At 36.5% G+C, this 25,878-nt stretch overlaps 1 protein-coding gene across 10 annotated transcripts in view; it reads right to left on the bottom strand.

Moving 5' to 3' along the window:
- Positions 1-17,212, bottom strand: part of EXOC6 (exocyst complex component 6) — a 202,081-nt gene extending 184,869 nt beyond the window's left edge. For 3 of the 10 annotated variants that reach the window (XM_031956065.1, XM_031956068.1, XM_031956073.1), the window contains exon 1: positions 16,964-17,210. In XM_031956065.1, the coding sequence (XP_031811925.1) occupies positions 16,964-17,085 (122 nt within the window). In that variant the 5' untranslated portion in view covers positions 17,086-17,210. Of the gene's footprint in view, positions 1-1,615; positions 1,651-1,729; positions 2,448-16,963 lie in introns of those variants that run through there. The other 7 variants (XM_031956067.1, XM_031956075.1, XM_031956071.1 and 4 more) reach the window with 6 other exon arrangements.
- Between the last annotated feature and the right edge of the window lie 8,666 nt (positions 17,213-25,878).

The raw sequence follows: 25,878 nt of genomic DNA, 5'->3' as shown, positions 1-25,878 counted from the left end.
ATGAACGATCCTGCCCTAACTTCTCTCCTGCAATCTAATACTGCCAAATGCCTCCTGGATATCTATACCAGGATGCCTCATAGGCATCCTAAAACGGAAAGACCTTTTTGCTTCTTCCCAAATCCATCTCTTCTCCAGATTTCCCCAGTTATAATGATGACACACAATAATTAGAATCACTCAGGTTTGCAAACTTGGACTCACCCTTGATTCTTCCTTTTTCTAACCATTCACATCTAATCTGTTACCAACTGTTATTATTCTAACTTCCTAACATCTCTTAACATTCCATTTTTTTCCTTTCATATGGCTTCTACCTTAGTTCAAGTCCTTTCCTCAAATTTCTCTTAGCATCATGATTGATTCATCTACTTTCTGACTTTTTGCTCCCAAGCCATCCAAATATCATTTGACCTAAAGATCCTATTACCAGGCATATATCCTGGAAAAAAGTCAAAGACAGAAAGAAAAGTTTCATGTGAAACAAAATATTTGTAACAGAACAAAAAGTTAAATAGATTCCTATGATGAACAATTATGATATCTTAATGTATATATATATTTTTTTTTAAATAGAGAATGAGGATTCTGAGAAGCAAAAGAAGATTTTCATGAATAGATGTTGTTGAGTAAAGTAAGTAGAATCAGTAAAAAAAAAAAAAAAATCTGACAATAATGTAAATACAAATAACAAAAAATGGGGAACTGAAGGCAGTGTGGCGATAGCAATCAAACTTGGCCCTAGAAAAGAGTTGAGAAAATATCACTTCCTCACTCTTTTTCTTGATAGTGAAGAGAATTAATGGAATGAAGCATTAATGAAGTGCTACAAGTGTGCAAAGTTAAGTTCTGTTAAGTGACAGAAAGTGACAGGTGAACAGAAAAGACAGTCCCTATGGATGCAGAAAATTGCATGTGATGCCAGATATAGTAGATATGTTGGTTAATTTCGTTAGATTGCTTCCCCCTCCCCCTTTTTAATCTTTATAACAATAGATGTCAAGCTGGGTAGAGGAAAGATTTAGTATAACCGGAAATAAAGGTGATCAAAAAAAAAATTCAATAAAACAAATGAAGTATTGGTGGCTTTTACAAAAACTGGTGGATTTTTGGAAAAGATAATGCCGCTTTTATTTTAAATCAAATTAAAATTCCGATTCAGTGGCCCACCAATGACGTCCGGTTCTGTGCATGCACTATATGCGGATACAGTCTATACCGCCGCTCTCCCCTCCCGATCCACAATCTGCATCGGCTCCGACCACACAGCTGAGGAACGTCAGCGGTCCGGCCGCAAGCCGGCACCTCGGTCCTGCCCGAAGAGCGAGCACAGCTCTCCCACCTGGAGCGCCCCCGGCAGGGGTCCGTCTCCCGCAGGCACCGCGGCCAGACCGCCCCCTCGGCCCCCGGCCGCGACCTCTCCTCGCCGGAGCCGGCAAGGGGAGGGAGGGGGAAGGGGCGAGGCCCAAATGTCAAAGCCACCGAGCCGCCGGCCCCTCCTCCCCGGGAGTCCGGTGACAGCTCGGGCTCCAGCCGGCGGCCGGCCGACCGGGCAGGTGCGGCCAGCGGTCCGCCCACGGAGCCCCGCGGCTCCGGCGGCCAGTCCCTGCGTCACCTGTCAGGGCCGGCTTCCCTCAGCGGCGGCGGGGACCTGGGCGAGCCAGGGGCCGCCAAGCCGGGTCCGGGGCCCTTGGAGAGCAGAGAAGACCGGGAAGCCGCGCGGATTTACCGAAGGGTGGGCCCCACGCAGGCGGTGTCGGTGCTCTCGATCTCCTGCAGGATCCGCTCGTGTTCGGGGACGGCCGCCAGGCCCTCACCGCCCTCCGCCATCTTGGAGTGAGGCAGAGCTAACAGCCGCGGCGGCGCGAGAGCCGGAGAGCCGCGAGCTCGGGAGCGGGCGGGGCCGGGGCGGGGGCGGAGGGGGGAAGCTCAGGGGAGCGGCGCCAGGGGCCGGAGGAGCGCGAGCCCCGGGCTCCTGAACCCCCCCACGTCCCCTCCCACATCGCCCCTCCGGGCCGTCCTACGTAGCCGAAGTACGGGCTGGGCCGGCGGGCGAGGGGCTCAGGTGGCGGCCGTTTAGGCCTCTGTGAGGTAGAGGGAGTCACCCAGGTGACTACAATGTGCTCCTCATGACGGACCCCGGTTTAGAACAATTTTCGGTAAAGAGTCCAAGGGTTTCCAATCACAATTGGCACTTGCCACTACCCACACCGGCGGTGCTTTGGTTCCCTGTAGGCTAACTCTGTGATCTCCATCCAAGCTCTCCGCCGTGAATTAGAATGTAAACTCCTCGAGGGCAGGCGCTGTTTTTAACCCAATCCATCTCCAAAACTCTTAGGCGTCCACGTGTGCACTGCTTGCACCTGCTGGAGTAAGCGCTGGATTAAACACTTGGTTGATTTGACTTGGTTTGAATTGGGCTTCGGATTCCTCATCTGAAAAATCAAGATGTTATGATAGGAAAGAAGGTTTCAAACGACAATTAATAAGAAAAATGCAAATCAAGCCCATTCTGAAATTTCATTGACAAAGGCAGCAAAGGGGACTGTGGACGGGGGTCCTGAAATTGTGAATTGATCCCACTGTTTTGGAAAGTAATTTGGAATACAAGCAGAGAAAATAATTAAAATGTCCATATCCCTTACCAGATATCCTACTGCTAAGCCTATATTCCAAGGATGTCAATGACAAAAAGATTTACATCAAATATGCTATATATATATATATATATATATATATATATATATGCCTTATCTCTCATATATATTTATATGCATAGATAGTACTTTATTATATCAGCATTTTTGTGGTAGCAAAGAATTAGAACCAAAGTAGGTGCCCGCCAGTAGGAAAATAGTTAAATAAACAGAGAGAAACAGGGACAGAGACAAACAGAAGAGAGATGATGGAATGCATTGTAAGAAACTATCAAGAAGAATAGAAGCATGGAATTTATATGAACTGATACAAGTGAAGTAAGCAGAATCAGGAAAACCGTGTTGGATGACTACAGCAATACCAATAGAAGGAATTTTTTTTAGGTGGGTTTTACAATGACTAAATTTGGTGCCAAATAATACATGAGAAAATGTACTTTCCAGAAGTGAAGCACTATGGAGGCGGAACTTTGCACATACAGTGAGGGTCAGTTGTTTCCAGTTTTGATGAACTCTTTTTCTTTTTTCATTCCCTGTTACAAGGTATGTTTCTCCACGTTAAGGAGAGAGAACTATATTTGGGAATGGAGGTGATATAAAGACAAATGTAACCTTAGTTCCAAAGCACTGGAAATACATGTAAAAATTAGTCAATACTTAAAAAAAATTAAAAATGAAAAATTGAGGGGATTGGCTAAACCAGTGGTTCTCAAAGGAAATGCCACAGGAAACTATTGTGCCATCCCTAGATGTGCCACAAAATTTTGAATGTTTCTTTACTATAGATATCTTGAATTTGCAAAGAGAGGAACCAAAAAAAAAAAAAAAAAAAAAAAGACTGCTTTTGTTGAAGGGAAACTGCTCATAGCCAAGTCCCATTTCTCCACTGCAAAGAAGGTTGTGCCATGAACAAACCAACCGCCCTTCAGAAATAATGAGAATAACTTAACTGGGTAACTCCAAGGTGCCTCCTATCTCTGTGTGATCTTAGGTAAATAAAACAGGGCTCCTGGCCTCGAAGCCAAGAAAGGGATAAATCTTCCTTATGAGAACTCCCTCTGCCTATACAAAAATGCAAGACCTCAGCAAAATCTCATTAATTATTATAATCTGCAACTCTTTGACCTAGATCAAAGCCTTCAGTGGTATCTGTAATTGGGGAAGGTTGCAGCCTTTGTCGCCAATGAGGATGGTTTTCTGATTCCAAGTCCTGTATACTTCTCCACTTGGTCATAATCGATATTCTTAAATAACAATTGAAGATTAACTTCAGGATAGTAATAGAAATGCTGTGACTATGCAGCCTATAATAAATACCAAATAGTTATTATAGAAAATAAAAGCTGTAAGACTTCAAAGACAGGGAGGGGTTGGTGGGTAGAGCAGTAAAGAAAGGCTTAACAGAAGAAACAGAAACTGGATGAAGAAAAGGCATCAAGGAGAAATAATAGGAGTACAGAGGAAGAGATTAGCTCAGAAATAGTCAGTACAAAGTTACTTAAGAAAACCTCAATAGACCAATCTGGCTAGAGCAGAGACAATGTAGAGGGTTTTTAAAATGTAAATTAGTGCCTAATTCTGGAATACCTTAAACAACCAGACAGTAGTTTTGGATTTTATCCTGTAGGAAGTAATAAGTTTTTCAGGAAAATGAGTTTAGAGATGTAATTGGATAGCTAATACATAGAGTTAGTGCATTAGTATATTATTTGAACATTCTAGAATTGAATTGGAGGAACTAATTGGACTGGATTGCATCTGGGAATTATGTGTACTTTAAATTTCCCTTTAAAGTTTTGTTAGTGCTTTTTGGTTTTATAACATACCTGTTTCCAAATATACCTGTGAGCTTTCTCAGGTAACAAAGATTTAAAAAAAAAAAAAAAAAAAAAAAAAAGCAAAACAATGACCTATCAGTAAATATAACTTTTCTTGTTCGTACCCTTCCATCTCTTCAATGAAAAGGAGAGAAATGCTTTTTACCTCTTCTCCATGGCCATATTTGGTCATCATAATTATATATTGCCCACTTTCTTTTTATTTTTTTCCCATTTGCATTGTTGCAGTCATATATATTGTTTTCCTCATTCAGCATACTTCATTTTGCAATGATTCCCATAAATTTTCCCAAACTTCTCTTAATTATTCATATAAATCATTTTTACAGCATAGTAATATTCCATTGCATTCAAAGACCACAATTTGTTCAGGTATTCCTCAAGCAATGAACACTTTCTAGTTCTTTATGTTTACCCCCCAAAATATTGCTAAAAAAGATTTTGTTAGATATGATGCTTTTCGTTCTATCTATAACTTCCTTGGGTGTACATTTGGCCTAATATTTGTAAAAAGCACTTAACATCATGCCTAACATATAGTAGGCTTGTTCCCTTCTCCCTTTCCTCTTCTTCCCTTCCTTATTTTTTTTAAAAGTGGGATCTCTAGCTCAAAAGACTGAGAGTATTTTAGTGAGAATGGTTGAACCAATTCACAATTCTACCATCAGTGCATTAGCATCCCTGTCTTCTTGTAGCAACTCTAACATAGACTATTTCCATTTTTTTCATCTTTGCCAAATATGAGATAAAATCTCATTAATAATTATAATTTGCAACTCTTTTATTATTTGTTATTTGAAACAATCTTTAATGTGATCACTAAGAGTCTGAAACAGCCTTTGAGAATTGTTCATATTCTTTGATCACTTTTCTACTGGGAAATGGTTTCCAGTCTTATAAATCATCAAAATTTGTTTTCTATTGATTTTTTTAAACCTCTTCCTCTTTAAAATCTGCTCTTTGCACATGCGGTCAGTTTTGTTTATCTTGTTTTGACATTAAACTGTTCCTATGAATTCTCTCTCCAACACACCTATCTCAAGTTATAGTTGCTTAATTGCCTATTTCTTTAGTCTTAATTATCTGTGTGCCCTCCCTCCATTTGACATTTCCCTTTCCATGCCTATATATCCATGGTATTCAACAACTTCCCTCCCCATCTTCAACCACTTAGATCAAGCAAAATTTTTTACAGCATCTTCTTTTTAAAATATTTCATTGACTTTTTTCCATAAAAAACTTTTAATAATCCCAAATTGTTCTTCTAAGAAAAAAGACCCTTTTTCTCAAAAATAAATGTTTTGGTGATTCCATGCTGTTAAGAATCTTGTAACAACAGTCTCTGTTGCCAAAGAGAAAGAAGAGATGGATGATGGATGCAAACATGATATAGAATATTTCTCAGGATAGTCACTCAAGAAGGTGTTGTTAAAATGTGTTCTCTGATCCTATATTTGTCCATTTCCAGCACATTCCATACTCTGGCCATTCTCCTGATCATTGTTCCACCAGAACCTGGACTAGCTTGGGCTCCTATAACTGAACTTTCACTTGATTTTGGCTATAACAGGTTTCCAAGCCATTTCTCTGCTATTTTTAAACCCTACTGTTGCACACATACTCCCAGCCCTCCCCTAGCCTTTGTTTATAATTCCCCTTTGTCATCTTCATCCATTAGAGTTTAAATTCTTTAAAGGAAGAGATTATCTTTCTTACTTGTATTTATATCCCCAGGATATATCACTCGTGCCAAGCACATAGTACAGCACTTAATAAATTTTTTCCAATCATTCAGAAGAGATCTCACCAAGAATATTTGTAGATGAAACTAGAAAAATAAGAAGTAGGTCTAAAATAATCTGCTGACATTTTTATAGTGACTCATTTTCATTAACAAGGATACTGATGAACTACAACAATGATACCTGATTGATACAATGCAATGAAGAGACCATGACATGAAAGAGGATGAAGTCAGAAAGACTGGCCATATGATCATATGCATACAGAATAAATCCATGCTTAAGGTTTTTTTAAATACTATTTAAAATTTTAAATTTTAAAATACTTTGAATCTATTTTCATCATATCTTAAAGAAAAGTTTACAAAATAAAGGATAAGACCACAAAAAGTACTTTTAACACAAGTTTCTTCAAATAATTGTTTATTATTATTACCTTAACCCTGATAAAAGTACAAAGCTTTCTCAGTGAAAATAGTAGTTATTTGAAAGAAATGCACTTAACCAATCACATATAGAAAAGCAAAATGGGGGCAGGGTTACAACATACAGTTGGAAAGGCAGCCCACTGAGTTAATCCACAAGTGTACATATGTGTATGTTTCAACTAAACATAACACACAGACAATGAGTTGTGTCCAGAAGTGAAGGTGATGACAATCCGGCTAGATTACATTAATTTATAGGAAGGACTATAGATTGGTATATAATTTTTAGAGAAGAATGTAACAATAAAAGATAAATTTGATTCAATCCTTTTATTCATTGATTCTATTGCTAAGATTTTATTCTGAAGATAATGTAGAAAGGAAAAAAGGAAGATTCTATGCAAAAATATTCATAGATGCTTAATGTATTTAAATGTATACTTATGTAATTAAGAATTAGAAACAATCTATCAATTAGAGAATAACTAAAAATATATCATTAAATAGTAATAAAAATGAAATACTAGTTTATTAAGTAATAAAATGAAAGAATTAGACAAGATGATTTCTGAGGTCCTATTTAGTTTTAAAACCAAAACTACAATTCAAGCCTTCATTACTTCTCTTCCGGACTAGCGTGGTTTTTTATTAATCTCACTGCTTTTGGTCTCTCCCCTCTCCAATCATCATTCACCCACAGTTGCCAAAATACTTTTTCTTAGGTGCATGTCTGACAGTGTCTTTATTCTGCTTTAAAAAAAAAAAAAAAAAAAAAAAGGCAATCTTTAGTGGCTTCCTTTTGTTTATACAAGAAAAGTCAAACTCCTCAGCTTAGCTTTTAAAGCCTAAATACAACCTGCCTTTAATTTATCTCTCTAGTTTTAATTTGCCTTACTCCCTTCCTGCACTTTACATTCTAGTCTAACTGGTCTACAGTTGTACCCCATAATCAACATTCCACCTACCCACTCCATGCATTGCAAAAGCATTGCTTGAAATATCCTTCCTCTCAGAATCCTCATTTTCTTAGAACATGCAGCTTAGATGTCACTTCCTCTATGAAGCCGTTCTTGATCTCCTTGTGCTCACACCCTCCCCAAATTACTCTATATTTATTTATCTGTGTTGAGTTTGTACGTGTGTAAAAGAACTTAACAGAGATAAATAGGAGGAAGTAGAAATACAACTTAAGAAAGTGAAAACAAACCAGGCAAAGTGGGTCAGAGCAGATACACCTGGGAGTTACATGATTTGATCACTTTTCAAGGTATCTAAAAGAAAAACGCAGAGAAATTGACAAAGGTATTATGGATGGCATTAGTCAATGCTGGAAAATTTTGGAAAGGTAGAAGCAAGAACTCAGTTTATTGAGTCTTAAATCCTTTCCAAAAGATTTAAAGAAGGCCAGAGACAAGGAATTCACAGCCAGAGAAGGTATGGATGGGTTATGATCTTTGCCTTAGGAAGGAATGCCTCCATCAGTGAGATCACAGGTTCTTTAAGAATTGTATTTATTATGTCCCCTTAATAAAATATAAGCTACTTGAAACGGTATCATTTGGTTTTGTCCTTTTTATTCCCAATGCTTTATCTATACTATACTAGGTACTTAATAAATATTTGTTAAATTAAATTGAATTAAAAAGGAATACAAACTGTCTTACAGAGGTTTAGAGGAGGAAGAAAAAAGACTATCAATTCAGAAACTATTTTCCACACCTCCTTCCCACTACTGCTACTATTCTTCCATTCTCTAATATGAGTCCTGGGACTCAGTGAATTCTGTTTTTTAATTTCTCTTCTAAGTTTTATTGATGCTTTCTTTTTATATTATAGGACTTTCCTTATAAGGATCTTCACCAGATCCTTCCTTGAAATGTCACAGGTTTCTCCATTTCCTCTCCTTCAAGCAATCAACCATGTGACTGATTATCCAGGCCAGAGTCCAGTACAAGGAATGTGAGATTATAGCTCAAAACATGCAATCTTTGGAAATTCTGTTATCCTGATCAACATATTCTCCTGTTACCTAGTCTCAAGGAAAGGAGAGTTCTCAGATTATTCTGTGAGATAAATCACTGATTGCCACTCCACTAACACAAAGTTCAAGGGCCACCAAGCCCCGGTAGGACATAGAGATTAGCGAAGTCTTGAAACTGATGTCCTTCTTCTAGGAGCTCAACGCTAATGAGACAACACCTTCCGCATCCAGTGACCAAGTCAAGTGACCCCTGGGCTTTTGTCCTGGCCCCTCCGCTTCTGCCCCTAAACTCTACTGGAAGCAATTTGTTTCTATAGAAACAGTTCAGGCAGTACGGAGTTAGAGACAGAATGTTTTCCTTAGGCAGAGAACATCAAACACCACCAGAGAAAGAGGGGACCCGCCACGCGTTGCAGCTTTATGGCCGCTGCTGATCATCAAGCCAAAGACAAGTAGAGTAGGGAGAATTAAAAAATAAATAAATAAAATAAAATAAAATAAAAAAATAAAGCAAAAAAGCAAAAACAAAAAAGCCTGAGCAACTTAGAAGGACCTGCCGGGGTTTGTAGTCTGCGAGCACCCCCGCGCCGCACACTGCACTCAATAGTTCTACAAAGGGGGAGAGGGGGCACAACATTGGGAAGGGTCCTTCACAAACGTGACATCTTTTTTAAAAGAATGGTAAGGAGAAAGGGATGAATTTAGTCAGAAGATTTGAGTTCGAATCTTGTTTATTTCAACTTGTATGATCTTGGACAAATTATGGAACCTCTCTGGGTTACATTTTCCTCATCTGTAGAATGAGAGGGTTGAGTTTAGAGAGAATAATAGGAATAAAAATACTATACAAATATTACTATTATTCTCTCTAAATTCATTTACACGGCATGAAAATTTGCAAAGCTCTTTATATATCTTATCCCTTCAGGAGGAAATTCCCATTTAATATATGGGGAAACCGAGGCAGAGGTTTAGTGATTTACCCAGGCTTACACAACTAGAAATCCTATATCACAATTATTTAATCATTTCCCAATTGATGCGCATCCCCTTAATTTCCACAAGGAAAGCAGCTAAAAATATTTTAGAATTTAGGCTCTTTCCCTTTTTCCCTAATCACCTTGAGAAATAGACTCAATATTGGTATATTATTAAAGTTAAAGAGTTATGGATTAAAGAGTATGCCCATTTGCCTAATTCTTTGGGCATAATTCCAGATTTGTCTTCAAAATCAATTCACATGCATTGTTGGTGGAGTTGTGAACGAATCCAACCATTTTGGAGAGTGGTTTGGAACTATGCTCAAAAAGTTATCAAACTGTGCATACCCTTTGATCCAGCAGTGTTACTACTAGGATTATATCCCAAAGAGATTATAAAGAAGGGAAAGGGACCTGTATGTGCACGAATGTTTGTGGCAGCCCTTTTTGTAGTGGCTAAAAACTGGAAACTGAATGGATGTCCATCAGTTGGAGAATGGCTGAATAAATTGTGGTATATGAATATTATGGAATATTACTGTTCTGTAAGAAATGACCAACAGGATGATTTCAGAAAGGCCTGGCGAGACTTACACGAACTGATGCTGAGTGAAATGAGCAGGACCAGGAGATCATTATATACTTCAACAACAATACTAGATGATGACCAGTTCTGATGGATCAGGCCATCCTCAGCAACGAGATCAACCAAATCATTTCTAATGGAGCAGTAATGAACTGAACTAGCTATACCCAGAAAAAGAACTCTGGGAGATGACTAAAAACCATTACATTGAATTCCCGATCCCTATATTTATGCACACCTGCATTTTTGATTTCCTTCACAAGCTAATTGTACAATATTTCAGAGTCTGATTCTTTTTGTACAGCAAAATAACGGTTTGGTCATGTATACTTATTGTGTATCTAAGTTATATTTTAATATATTGAACATCTACTGGTCATCCTGCCATCTAGCGGGGGGGGGGGGTAAGAGGTGAAAAATTGGAACAAGAGGTTTGGCAATTGTTAATGCTGTAAAGTTACCCATGTATATATCCTGTAAATAAAAGGCTATTAAATAAAAAAAAAAAAAAAGAAATGACCAACAGGATGATTTCAGAAAGGCCTGGCGAGACTTACACGAACTGATGCTGAGTGAAATGAGCAGGACCAGGAGATCATTATATACTTCAACAACAATACTATATGATGACCAGTTCTGATGGATCAGGCCATCCTCAGCAACGAGATCAACCAAATCATTTCTAATGGAGCAGTAATGAACTGAACTAGCTATACCCAGAAAAAGAACTCTGGGAGATGACTAAAAACCATTACATTGAATTCCCGATCCCTATATTTATGCACACCTGCATTTTTGATTTCCTTCACAAGCTAATTGTACAATATTTCAGAGTCTGATTCTTTTTGTACAGCAAAATAACGGTTTGGTCATGTATACTTATTGTGTATCTAAGTTATATTTTAATATATTGAACATCTACTGGTCATCCTGCCATCTAGCGGGGGGGGGGGGTAAGAGGTGAAAAATTGGAACAAGAGGTTTGGCAATTGTTAATGCTGTAAAGTTACCCATGTATATATCCTGTAAATAAAAGGCTATTTAAAAAAAATCAATTCACAATTCCACCTGCAGTGTATTAGTGTCACATTTTTCCCACATCCTCTCTAACATTTATCCCTCCCCCTTCTATCACTTTAGCCAATAAGATAGGTGTGAGATGACATCTCAGAATTGGTTTAAGATTTAAATCAATAATGATTTAGAGCATTTTTTTGTATGACTATCTATAGTTTTGGTTTCTTCTTCCAAAAACTGCCTGTTCTTATCTTTTGATCATTTAACAATAGAAGAATGACTCATAGTCTTATAAATATGACAAAGTTCTCTACATATTTGATATCTGAGGCCTTTATCTGTAAAAAAAATTTTCCAATTGTCTGCTTTACTTCTAGTCTTAGCTATATTGATTTTATTTGTATTTGATGTAATAAGAATTATCCATTTTACATCTTACAATGCTCTCATTTATTTACAAATTCTTTTCCTATTCATAATACTAATAAATAATATATTCCATGTTCTTTTAATTTATTATAATTTTTTTATATCTAGCTCATGTATCTGTTTTGACCTTATCTTGGTAAGATATTGGTCTATACCCAATTTTTGCCAGACTGCTTTCCAGTTTTCCAAACAACTTTTACCAAATAGTAAATTCTTTTTTTGGCAAGCTTAACTCTTTACATTTGTCAAACACAACTGTGCATTCTATATAGTATTCCACTGATCCACCTTTCTATTTCTTAGCCAGTACCAGATAGTTTTGACAATCACCAACTTATAATACAGTTTAAGATATGAAACTGCTAAACTTTTTTCCTTTACATTTTAAAAAATTAATTCCTTTGGCATTTCTGAGCTTTTGTTCTTCCAAATGAATTTTGTTATTGTTTTTCCTAGCTCAACGAAATATTTTTTTAGTAAAATAATTTCAAGAGACATCCACTTTCCCCTCTAAACAGTTAAAGGATGATTTTCTAAATCCATATGCCACCATCAGGGATCTATTTCTATTTGATTTGACACCACTTATGTATCCCTGGGGCAACCAGGTAGACAAGTAGGTAGAGCACCAATTTTGGAATCAGGAACCTGAGTTTAAATTCAGCCTCAGACACTTACTTGCTAAGTGACCCTGGGCAAGTCACTTAATTCTGTTTGCCTCTATTTCCTCCTCTGTAAAATGAGCTGGAGAGGAAAATGACATACCTCTCCAATGTCTTTCCCAAAAAAATTTTAAATTAGGTCAAGAAGAATCAGACATGAAATAAAATTGAAAAGCAACAACAAAAGTTTATCCCTGTTTAATTAAAGTGTTTCTTGAATTACAATTTTTTTATTATTCCACATAGAAAAGAACAAAAAGGAAGAATGGCAATAAAATTTAGCCAAGGGGATGTATTGTACTTTTGAAGAAACTAAAGTGAGCCAAAATATTAGCTGATTTGTTCCAGTTTCATATAAGTTCAGTCAGGACTTCCTGCGCTGGAGTTTTGTCTATGGAGGATTTGTTTTCCATAGTGTCCATTTGTTCCCAAAGGCACATTATTATCATTGCTGATGACACAAAAGCTAAAGAGAGAGAATATCCTGTTTGCTGATGGAGTGCTGGAGCTTCAGGGTCAGTACTTGGGGGAAGGCCAAAGAGTACAAATGTAATAAAATTCAGTTACCAGAAGACAATGCGAAACATTACTTCTGCTACAAGATCACGGATACTTGAGTTTTCCTTCCTGTTTTTCTGATGCCTTTTACAGAGACTCATTTGAATTCATCTCTTTTATTCATTTTCCTTTATCTTCACGTTTCTGTAGACTTTATCTGAAATTATTTGTTTCTATAGTTCAGGTGGTTAGGAGTAATAATGTACTGGACTTGGAGTCAGAAAGACTTGGATCAAATCCCAAGTTTGGAATTGTGGGCCAGTCGGTCACCTAACTTCTCTGAGCCTTAGTTTCTTCATCTGCAAATGAGGAGACTGGGCTTTATAGCTTCTAAGGTCTCTTCCAGGTCTAATGCTATGATCCTATGAACTTCAATCTATGTATGTGACATTTGACTTCTTTACTTCCAACCCAGAAATGCTTCTCAGTATGGTCTGCACAATACTTAGCCTTAACCTTTAACTTAACACCCAATACACTTGTTAGTAGCCTGCCATGTACAATGCCCAATGGAAATTAGACCCTTGTGGTTTCATTATTATAGGAAATATCTTCTACTAATGCAGGCTGACACCTTTTCTCTAGCTTATAAGCTTAGAATATTGACAAGGACACTGAGAGTGACATAGCCAATATGCATGAGAGATGCTATCTTAATCTATGTCTTCTGGTTCCAAAACTAACTCTACTCATTGCATAGTACATGATCCCTCTCATGGAAAGTTATAGTGTGTGTGTGTGTGTGTGTGTGTGTGTGTGTATAATATATATGTATGTTTGTATATGTATATAATACAGCAGGGACCTGCCCTCAAGAAGCTAACTGGAGGTCAGCAACAGTGTAGGGTAGGACCAAGTGTGGGTAAGATGGAGCCAGGGCAACACTGAGAAGCAAAGGAGACAAGCATAGGCATTAGTCTCTGCAATCTCCAGGGCCTCCCCTAAGGCTCACTGCAGAGTCATCCTACTATTTCAGGGTTGCTGGGCCCCACAGAGATGAAGAAATATTGCTCTAGAGTGAAACCCTCTGCAAGCAGTGAGATCCTTGGCACTTTAAGAAAAGAAGAATTTGTTCTTACACCATCCAACAACCCTTGTAGAATCTGACTTCAAAGCTTTGAACACTTGCAGCCATTGTTATTGCTCTTTCACCCCTGCCTCCTCCCTTAGAAGTATTATAGTTAAGCAATATTTAGGGACTAAGGGCGGAAAGAGGTGTTAACTTACCATGTTCCATTCTACCATTCCATGGAAGTGGGTATAGGACAAGCTTCACCCCTTTCAGTGTTCTGATTAGTCCTATCGGCTGCACACCTGGCTACCTCATGCCCTATTCTGCCCTGGCTCTTCCTCGAGCCCTGATGGCTCCCTGACCCCACAGTCCTCCTCTGTCCCAAGCCCCCTCTCGCCCCCAGTCTATCATCCCACTTTCCTGAAAGATATACATATACTTTATTGGCCAGTCTTTTTACCCCTATCATCTCTTCAGGACCACAAAGTATGTGTCAGCCTCCCAAGGGGACAATTAGCTCATCTGATAAGCTAAGCTGCATAAACTAGAGAAGATTCTGAGCCTCTTCTTCATTTCCAGATGATATTTGTGTCTTTTAAATATGAACTAAAAGCAAAGTTCTATCTCAGTTCTCTGATCCAGAAGTGACTATAAGGATGAGAAATCCAGACCATCAGGAAAATAAAGGTGGTATTATTATAGCCGGATGGAAGAAAGCGCCTTCAAACACCCAGGAAGTTTGGTGAGGGATTGTGGGCAAGGCATAACTGTCATGCTGAAGCTGTCTGAAGTAAATTTTACTTTTATTTTGGTGAAATTTTATGGTTTGAGAGCTAGTGGGCACCATAGACATCATCTTCTTGGCCAGAGGTCTTAACCTAGAGTCGGTGGACCCATAAAGGATGTACGGATAGGTTTCAAAGGATCTATGAACTTGGATGGGGGAAAATTACATTTTTATTTTCACTCCTCTCTGAGAGTTAGCATTTCCTTTAATTGTTTAAAAAAATTCTTCTGAGAAGAAGTCCATAGGCTTCATTAGCCTGCCAAAGGTGTTCATCACACAAAAAGGGTTAAGAACTTCTGGTCTAGGTCAACAATTTTATTTTGTAGATCAACAAACTAGAAGCCAGAAAAGTAAAATTGTTCCAAGACAGGTGACTTTTGGTAGCAAGACTCGGGTCTTTTCGTTAAAATTCTTTCTCCTATAACATGCAGCCTCTATATATGTAATGGCCAGATTAGAACGAGGCAGTTTCTCCTGAAAACTAAGGGCTAAGAAAATACAGGAGCCAGTCTGGGAAGTCTAACTCAAAGATAATGTGAAGCTGGCTGGGGAGGCATACTTCTGAGGAAAGAAGGGATCTGTAAAGGTTAGCCCATGTTGTGAAATTAGACAGGAAACAGGGTAAGAAGTCAGGTAATGGTAAGAATAGAGATAATAAGGACAAAAACTCAGCCAACTCCTAGTTACCAAATAGATTTTTTTTTCTTTTCTCTTTTGCCAAGCAAATGCCCAAATTCCAAAAGGTTTTAATGTTTCTACACAGGAAAATCTTATTCTTACAAGTATCATTTGTAATTACTTTAACTCATTTACAAATTCATTAGTTAAGAAAGGGACTCAAGTACTCAAAGCAATAAAGCAAAAAAGGGGGGCACTAGTGGTGATGGCCCAAAAAAAGGAAAAGAAATAAAAAGAAAGAGTATATAGGATACCAAATACTACCAATGAGAGAGTTAAAATTAAGTTTAATGAAGCTTTTCCTAATTTCACAAGTCACTACCATATTTTTTCTCTTCAAATTATTTTGTATATACTTAATAATTTGTATGGTTTATATTCCACTAGCAATAGAATAGCAGCTCCTTTCTTTTATCTTTGTATTCCCCAGAACCTAGTATAATGCCTTATTAATAAACACTTGGTGCTTTGTTTTATTAAATTAAATTTAGTAATAGCTTTTCCACATTGGGCCTGAATTTCCTTCTCTTTAAAATTCAAAGGCTGGATTAGACCAGGATTTCTTAACCTAAGGTGCATAGATATGCCCCCTCACCAAAGGATCCGAGTAAACTCAGATGGAAAAATATTTTTTAAATTTTCTCTAACCTCTAGTTTCCTTTTTTCACTAAACTTTATTTTCCTTTGAAATCCTATGAGGTTTATTTTGTGCATTTAAAAACATTATTCTGAAATATCTAAGGGCTTCACCACACTGCCAGAGGAAGTCCAACACACACACACACACACACACACACACGTTAAGGTCCCACTGAATTAAATGATCCTCATGTTCTCTGGTTCTACGATTTTACAACCTTTTCACTATGTAAGATTATAGCTCCATTGAGGTTAAAACATAGATAGTGGTACCTTCCTTAGAAGGCATGGGAAAAAGATGTTAGAAAACATACTTTTGTCTTAGTTTTAAGAAGGGGAATCTGGTATTTTGGGAAACTGTTAAAATCCTGTGCACTTTCTATCTGGTAATTACAGTGACAAGTTTCAAATAGATAAATAGAATGGCATTTTCAGAGCTTCTTCTCTTACACTTTATACTCAGTCTGATCCTTGAATTGATGCAAATTGACACCTACATTATGAGTACAGTTATTTTTAAACCTCTTGTGTGGTATCAAAAATATATATCTAAACATAGAAACAAGTTATCACTGACAATGAAAATAAGCTTTCTGTTTTGTGCCTGTTTACATGGAAAAAATATTTCTTCACTATGAAAGATTTTCTATTGCACTTTAGTAAAAGAGATGTCTTTCATTAAATTTTATTAAAAAAAACACGAAATCTGAAATTTACAAGTTTTTTTGGCAAGTTAGCTTGGTAGGATCAAATCAGAAAACAAAAATACTTATCTTAAAAGAATAGAATGTTAGTTGTCTGTAACCAACATGCAAAGGTGAAATTTCTTTCCCAAAATAAAAGTTCGAGGATAGGCATAGAACTACCTGTTTTTCTAACATATTTTATCTTGATATAGTGAAAAGTATTGAAACAGAAAGACTTTTATAAACTCTCCAGAGAAAATGATGGAATATGGATGATACTTACCTTAAAGTAGCTTCAATAGGCAACTCAAATGATTCAATCTCAATAACAGCATTTTCATATAGTAGATCTTTGTCGTCTTCTAAAGGTACCCCATACATATCTGATTTTCCAGCTTCAGGCATCAAATCTGCACATTCAAAGCTTGACCAAAGACTTATATTATAGTTGTAGCTATTAGAGAGATCCTGTGGTCAGTAAGAATGTGGCAGCAGCAAAACCCAAGCAGAACCCGACTTTATGTCCACCAAGGACTTTGCTTCTAAGACTGTTTCACAGCTGTTGCTGTCCTGTCTCTCCTTATAACATTTTACTTATTATTAACCTTGACATAGTTCACTAAGTTCCTTCCTCAAGTCTGTTACATTTAATTATGTATTTTCAAGGGGAAAGTGTACTTTTTTCAAACATCATAACAACTTTGATAGGAGTTATCACCATCATTAGAGTATTAAACTTGACCAAAAGCTGACAATGTGATGGACATGCGTTTGCATATGGCATCATGATAAACATTAATTCATTTATTGAATAAATATATTGTAACTGCCTAATTGGATTCAGATGAAATAATCAAAACTGTACTCTTAAGTAGTTATGTAGTAGTCCACTTATCCTGAGAGCAAGTCCAAAGCTGATCATGGAAGTAGGAAAATAATGATAAAAGCTTACATTTATATTTTATATTATATGTGTGTGTGTGTTTCATAGCTTGTTTGATCCTCTCAAACACATTTCATATTTGTATTCACAATACATAATTTTGCACAGTAGTCAATAAATTGCTGCTGAATTGGACTAGATAATGGAAGCATTATTATCCCCACTTTGCAAATGGGGAAAAGTTGAGTCTTATAAAGGTTAATGGATTTGCCCAAAATTGTATGGCTACTAAAGTTAGTTAGAGGGCCAGATCTTGAAACACAAAACCATTACACTTTATTGCCTCTGAAGATATAAACAGATGTAAATAGTTGCATACATGGCATGATTTTAGAAATACTGGGAAGGTGATTCTGCTCCCAAAATATATCCACCCATCCTGTTTACTAATGACTAAAATAGCATAATTGTAGATTAATTACTTTAAGGCTTTATTTCAGTTTTTCAAAATGTCTATGAATTCATGGATGTAGATACTCTTTCCACAGATGAAATCATAACTTCTTGTGATTTCAAATGAGATGATTTATAAAGTTGTTAGCACAGTGCCTGTCATAGAGTAAGCAATACACAAATGCTTATTCCCTTCCCTTCCTTTCCCTTAGTAAATCTTTTCATGAGGGATATGTCCAAAAAGAGTTACTACCTGGTGAACAAATGTCTAGTGATGAACAGTTCTAAGATTAGGCTGAGTTGGATGACAACAACCTGTAGTCCATCCTGCTACACTAGCATCCCATTGGAGAAGCCAAGCCCACCTCCACATCACAATAAAGCATCAGAAGTGCAAAGGGAAGTTCTCAGAGCCAGGTAAACAATATACACAGTTAACTACAACCATGTCAAGGGAAGAGCAACAATAAGATAATCAAAACCAAATGTTATAAAATTGTAATAATCAAGGCTAGCCAAGAAGAAGAGATATAAAAAAGCACCTATTCTACTTTTTTGCCAAGGTGGGGGCTATGGGCAAAGAGTATCACATATAATCTCAGATTTTTTTGATCAATTGTATTAGATAGTTTTGCTGAAATTTTTTTTTGTTCTTTTTTCTTTTTTATTATAACAGCTAGTTTTCTGGAAGGGGAGAAGAAAGGAGTACATTGGGAAACAGAAGTGATATGAAAACAAAAGATACCCATAAAAATGTATGTTTTTAAATGAGACATCAAAAGAAGACTTTATCCCCTATTAGAATGAAAATATTCCTGGGAGAAATAAGAAGTAAGCTTTACCAGTGTTTGCACTGGTACAATCAAATTAATTATATTTTTAAAGGTTTTGAGAGAGATAGGGTAGAGAGAGTGTGAGGACATGAAAAGCCAGAACAAATAGGAGAATAAGATACTGACAAGGTCTGGACAAAGGGGGAAGAAAGTATAAGTTACATATACCAAAGGTTCTCAGCCTAACAGGAAAAAAAAAAATGGACTTGAAGTCATTCTGACTTACCCACTTTAAGCTATACAACCCTGGACAAATTTTTTTACCTTTTCAATCTAATGAGGATGATAAGATCAGTACACATGATATTGGTTTAAAAAAAAAAAAAGGAAGTACAGTTGAAATAATGGTTTTGAAAGTAATTTGTGGAACTGCATAATTTTTTTAAAGCAAGTGATATGAAATAGAAATTCAGTTTTTTCCTGTTTTTGTGTTCTGCTATATATATAGAAATATTCGTCCTTTTTGGAGTTTAAGTTCAAAACACAAGCAAAACAATTTTTTTAAAGGAAGGATACTGTAAAGATCAAATATGATTAATGACATGAAGAATGGAAAGAACAGTGAGCCAAGTCAAGAAACCCTGGCTGTGCCTCTACTACTCATCTGAATGGTACTTGGCACTGAGAGTGAATATTTCTATTGAATACATAGCTCCTGCTAAATCTAATGGCATGAAATTACTATACACTGCTTTGAAATGATGCTGTCAGATCAAAATGTCATTATGACCCCAGATACAAGAGACATTGCGCCTTATAAACACCCTTAACTATCATGACCACTTTCCTGCAAGGATCATTGCTCCAGCACAGTGTACTGGCATCCAAGAAGGGCAGGCATAAGATCACTCATTCCATTAGTGCTTCCTTACCAGGATCTAGGCGTGTTTAGGAAAGACTGGAGCTTCTGGCATGAGGACTGCTTTGCACCTTTGGTGTCCATGTATCATTCAATTCTCACCCTTGGCTCCAAGAAGCTATAGCATGTGAGACTGCCACACCATGGTAAACCATCTTGGCAATCAAGCTAAAGAAGGTTAAACTTAACCAAGGGGTCTCTAACCCATCAGTGAGTTGGGGATATGCCCTAAAAATTGTCTGCTTCATCTAATCTCTCAACTGCTTACTAAAGCAGGCAGGGATCTTACCTGTAGTTGAAACATGCAAAAAATTCTGTGAAAACTTTTGCAAAAATTGATCCTACTCATCATTTGTACATGGAATGTGTGCAATTTGTGGACAATGCAAAATCCAGTAAACAGACAGATCTTCTTGAGAGAGAACTCAGCAAGTATCACGTCCAAATACTAACCCTAAGTGAAAGAAGGCTGTCAAATGAAGGTCAGCTTACTGAAATTGGAGATACAGTTTTCTGAAGTGGCTGTAATAATGGAGAGTGCCATGAAGGTGGTGTAGGTTTTGTAATAAAAACTAATCTAGTCAATAAACTTGCATGACCCTCCAAAATAATAAACAATAGGTTCATGACAATGTGATTGCCGCTCACAGAAAAGTACCATGTCACTATCATCAGTGTGTATACTCCCATCATGATGAACCATGATGAAATTAAAAAAAAATGTATAAAGACTAGGATACCCTCATCAATGTGCTGTAAGAGGACAAACTTGTAATTCTGAGTGCCTTTAATGCAAGAGTAGACACAAACTTTCAGACATGACAGTGAGTCCTTGGGAAGAATGGAGTCAAAAACAGTAACAGTCACTTACTACTGAAGACTTGTATATCTCATGACCTTCTCATCACCAAAATTGTCTTCATTTACATAAAGATAAAACTTCATGCATGCATATTTGAAGCAAATACTGGCTTTTAACAGACTATATTATTGTAAAGAGAAGATATAAAGTGTGAGACTGGCAAAGATGATATGTGGCACAGAATGCTAGATTGATTATACATTTATCCTCTCTAAGCTAAAAATTCACGTTCAATAAAAGCTGCAGCTCCAAGGAAGGACAACTATCAGAATTCTTAATGTCAACAGATGACAGCATTTCTCCAAACATGAACAGTTCTTTGCTAACTTGGAGGGAAAACTGAGCCAACACACAGTTGTCGACAGAGGAACAGAAAAGGAGTGGGCAGTTTTCAGCGATTTGGCATATAATACTGCATTTACTCATCTGGTCCAGAACACTCACAAACATTATGAAAATGATGGGAAAATTCAGAAGCTGTTAAACAAAAAACAGGAATTCCACAGGTTTTACCAGCAGGGTAGTTCCTCCATCTCCAAAAGCAAAGTGAAAGCAAAGCTTAAAGAGACACCATCAGTAAGAAGAAAGATGAGATTCAGTTTTACACTGACAATAACAATCCAAAGTACTTTTTTGATACCCTGAAGACTGTAAGTCAAAAATCTATGATGCATCTCAGCTACTCAAAGCTGAGGGAGCTACAATGATTAATGATATATAATGATATGATATGTATATTTCTGTACAGAAATAGATAATTTCTATTGTGTTCTTAAGCTTAACTATCCTCAACCAATGATGAAACCAATTAAGCCTTATACCTTGGGTTGAAATCAATCCTTTTCTAGCCAAATATCCAACTGAAGAAGTTTTGGGTGCCATTAGACTCCTCTCATCTGGCAAAACACCTGGTGTTAATTCTATTCCAATTGAAATTTACAAGGATGGAGATCCAGTGCTTCTTCAAAAGCAGGCAAAAATTTTCTAGATTATGTGGCAAGAGGAGATTAAGGATGTTCAAGGCTGTCTTCATTGTCCATCTCTATAAAGAAGAGAGAAATAGATTGTTCTGTGATAACCACAGGGAAAACTCTTTTATTGCTGGCAAGATATATATGATAATATGCAATTTTATAATATTATATATTATGTATATGTATTATATTAATGTAATTATGTGTGTATATATTTTATATATAAATATATTATATTTCTAGTAGATTTGTATATTTTATACAAACCTACGTGTATTATATATATATATATATATGTATACATACATGCATATGTGTTGATATGTGTATAAATATGTGCATGCATATTTATTCTTAGTAGGTTTACATATACACATATATATTTATTTCTACTAGGAATAAATACAAAACAGGAGACATAACTCTCCAAAGACTTGCAATCTAGTAAGGGGGAATAAGATGTGCACATCAAAGACAATGTTGAAGAGAGATTGTGATAAATTCAAAAGAGAGGTTCAGGCAAAATGTTATGAAAAATATGATAGTACTCTCAGAGGATTTTTAAATAATATTTATAACACTAATGGGCAGTTAGATGGTATAGTGGATAGAGTGTCAGACCTGAAGTCAAAAGGATTCATCTTCTTGAGTTCAAATCTGATTTCAGACACTTACTAGCTGTGAGATCCTGAGCAAGTCACTTTACCCAGTTTCCTTCAATTTCCTTATCTATAAAATGAGCTGGAGAAAGAAATGGCAAACCATTCCAGGATCTTTGCCAAGAAAACCCTAAATAGAATCACAAAGAGTCAGACATGACTAAAATTACTGAACAACAAAATAATAATAATAAATAATTGACATTTACATTGTGTTTTAAACTCTGGATAGCATTTTACATACATTTTCCAACCTTAATCTCATGATAGCCTTACAGTATCTCATAGGCAACCTTCTTCTCATTTACAGATAAGAAAATGGCAAATTCATTGTCATACAACTAGTATCAGAGATAGGACTTGAAGCCAGGTTTCTCTGACTCCCAGCTAGCACAGTAAGGAGGAAATGGAACCTATGGAGAAAGGAAAGTACTTCAATAGATGGAGTTGGGGCAAATCTATTCCAGATATAAGGGACAAGGTGAGAACAACTTGTGGAGAGGAATTATAGAATCATAGGACTATAAATTTATAACTGGGAGAAACTTAGAGATTGTCTAGTTTAATCACTTTATTTTTACATATGTGTAAACAGACCCAGAGAAAAAATAAGACTTCACCCAGAGTCACACAAGTTATAAATTACAGACCCTGACTTTGAATGCCAGGATAAAAAAGATTGCTTCTTATTAGACAGGCAATAATAATGTCCCTGAAGATTTTTGAGTATAGGAATAATAATTACTAGTGGTACAATAGGAGGATTATTCAGGCATCAGAAATTATTAATATAATTATTATAAAAATAGGTATATCTTCATTTTACTTCCACTATCCTGTCTACATACAGTTCAGTCTCACAATAGATCTGTCCTCATTTATCTTATCTCTTTTATCCCTCTCTCTTTTCCTTTCCATTCTTCTAACTACTGTCAAGAGAATCATCTCTCTTGGCTTAATATACCTCTTTTTGAATTGTTCTGAACAATTCAGGAGGTTTTCAATAGCCTCTTACTTCCATCTACCAGATCAGTATTTTTCCTTTGATCCAAGATTTCCCAAAATTTCTATTTCCTGTAGGAAACCAGTTCAGTTTGAATGAGATGGATGAGTATAACATTTTGTCCCAAAAGATATCAGATAAATAACCATCACTTTCTACAAAATTGACAAATCAATAGACCATAATTGAGAGAGAATAGAGAATCATAATGACAAGAAACAATATCCTAAATGCTTATAAAATAGAATTTTAAAATTGATGAAACCTGTCTCATTTCAATAAATCTCTATTAAATGCTAATGTTATGATATTTTAAAAGTAAATAAAACATTAAAGTGCAATATGAGATGCAAATATAGAGTATGTATCTGTATATATGCACATAGAGATATGTACATACACATTACATACACAGAATGGATCTTAATGAGAGTCAGACAAATACAGAAAAACACCTTTGTCCTCTTGATAGGAAGGTGATGAACTATAGATGCAGAACAATATGGACATTTTTCAAACATGACCACCATGTTTATTTATTTTGTTTGATATATTTATTTCTTACAAAAGAAGATTTCTATATGAGTCAGTTGATGGGTAATAACAGAGATTTTTAAAAAAGAAACAAAAGGAAAGAAAGAAGGAAAAGGAAGACAAAATGGAAAGAAAGAAAACATTAATAAAATATTTAAACTACAAAAGGAAAGAAAAGAATAAATAGGGAAAGGAAAAAGAGGGCAATTTTGTTACTCCGATGTTATTTAATATATACTTTTAAAAAACATTAACACACGCTTATAGTTTTCTTTATAATTCTTTTTTTTCTGTTTACATTAAAATGTTACATTTGTTGGTGATTCCCAAATTCGAATAAAGTTTATAATAAATTTGACTTGTTACATAAAATCATAAAAATAGTTCACATTTATATAGTGATTCCGTTTTCAAAATATTTTACCTAAGGAATTTTAATCATTTATGTTTTTATAGATAATAATTTAGATAGTGCTTTAGGGTTTACAAAGCACTTTGCAAATATTATCTCCTTTTATTCTCACAATGACCCCAAGAAGTAAATATTACTCCTATTCTCATTTTACAGATGAATAAACTGAGGCAGATGGAAGTTTAGTGACTTGTTCAGGGTGATGGAGCTAATGGATGTGTGAAAGATAGATTTGAACTGAGTTAAAGGTCTTCTCAACTCTAAGTCCAGCAGTCTATCCTTTTTACCCTCTACCTGCCACCATACGTTAGTTCATCTGATCTTCACAGCAATCCTGTTAGGGAAACATTGTAATTATCTTTATGTTATAGATGGGGAAACTAAGATTCAGAAAAATTGTGACTTGCTAGAGTCATTCAGCTAAAAGGATCTGCTCCAGATCTTCCTGACTCCAAGACCAGTACTTGATCCTCCTCTAGAGCATTTTGCTTTTCTATCATGTAATCCTGCACAATAGGATTACTGATGGAGTGTTTAAGGAGCATTGCTCAGCAGCACCCAGAGCCCCCTAATGCCATTCTTTTTGTTTGCTACTTTGTGTTTCATGGCGCTTAGCATATAATCATCTGGTTCCAGCCAGCCATAGTGCACACAGTCACATTGAAACTTCTCAATCGATCCAGAATAAAAACATATATTAGCATGAAAAAAGGGCAAATTGTATGTGAGATAATGCCAAAGAATTAAATGAAGCTACAAGTACTCTCACTGACCATATCTCAAATCTACTAAGTCCCATGCCTGTAGGACCTGGTGACTGGGAGTCCACTTGCCATCTACTCCTCCTATATCTGTAGTCAGTGATAGGGAACACAGGAAGCTTCACTCACAAACAGGTCTTTTACAAAGGTTAGCATCTGGAAGCAGTGTCACTGGATCACTTCTTCTATTTTTTTATCTCTGTTCCTCACATGGGAAAACCTGACACAGAAGGCTAAGGAACAGGAAAAAAAAAAAGTTAATTACTTAGCAACTAGACAAAAATATTAATGCCTCCATTTCTGGCAGGAATAGTTTCTTTTTGTTGCTTTGGGTTTTTTTGAGGCAGTTGGGGTTAAGTGACTTGCCCAAGGTCACACAGCTAGGAAGTGTTAAGTGTCTGAGATCACATTTGAACTCAGGTCCTCCTGACTTCAAGCTGATGCTCTCTCCACTGAGCCTAGCTGTGCCAGGAATTGTTTCTTTGTAAGAGAACTGGAGCATCACAGTCACATTGGAAACTTGAGTGAGGAAGAGGAGAAAAAACCTCTTATAATCATTTTTACCAAGGACTCCTCACAAACAAAATAGTCCAGCTAGTTTCAGCTATTGCTCCCCTCTCTTTCCAGCTCTTCCACCCCAGCATCCACACTATGTTTTGTCCCTGACAAGACTTTTGTTATTGTTAGATGAATAATTTTTTGTACTCACCATGCTACATGCACGGTGACAAGAAGCTACGCTATCCCTTCAAAGGTCATCTAGTTCATTGTTATACTACCTACTTTTCCAAAGAACAATTCCCTTAACAATCTCCTACAAGTGAGATACATTACTATTCTGATGCATGGATTTTGTTCCTACAGTAATCATGTCTATTAAGTGTTTTGAACAAAAATACAACCATATTCAACTTGATGAAACTCATTATGGGAAAAAACCCAGCCTAACAAAACAAATTAATAAA

The sequence above is a fragment of the Sarcophilus harrisii genome, chromosome 2 (genome assembly GCF_902635505.1).
Source record: "Sarcophilus harrisii chromosome 2, mSarHar1.11, whole genome shotgun sequence".
NCBI classification, from domain to species: domain Eukaryota; kingdom Metazoa; phylum Chordata; class Mammalia; order Dasyuromorphia; family Dasyuridae; genus Sarcophilus; species Sarcophilus harrisii.
This window is presented reverse-complemented; position numbering and strand designations above follow the sequence as displayed.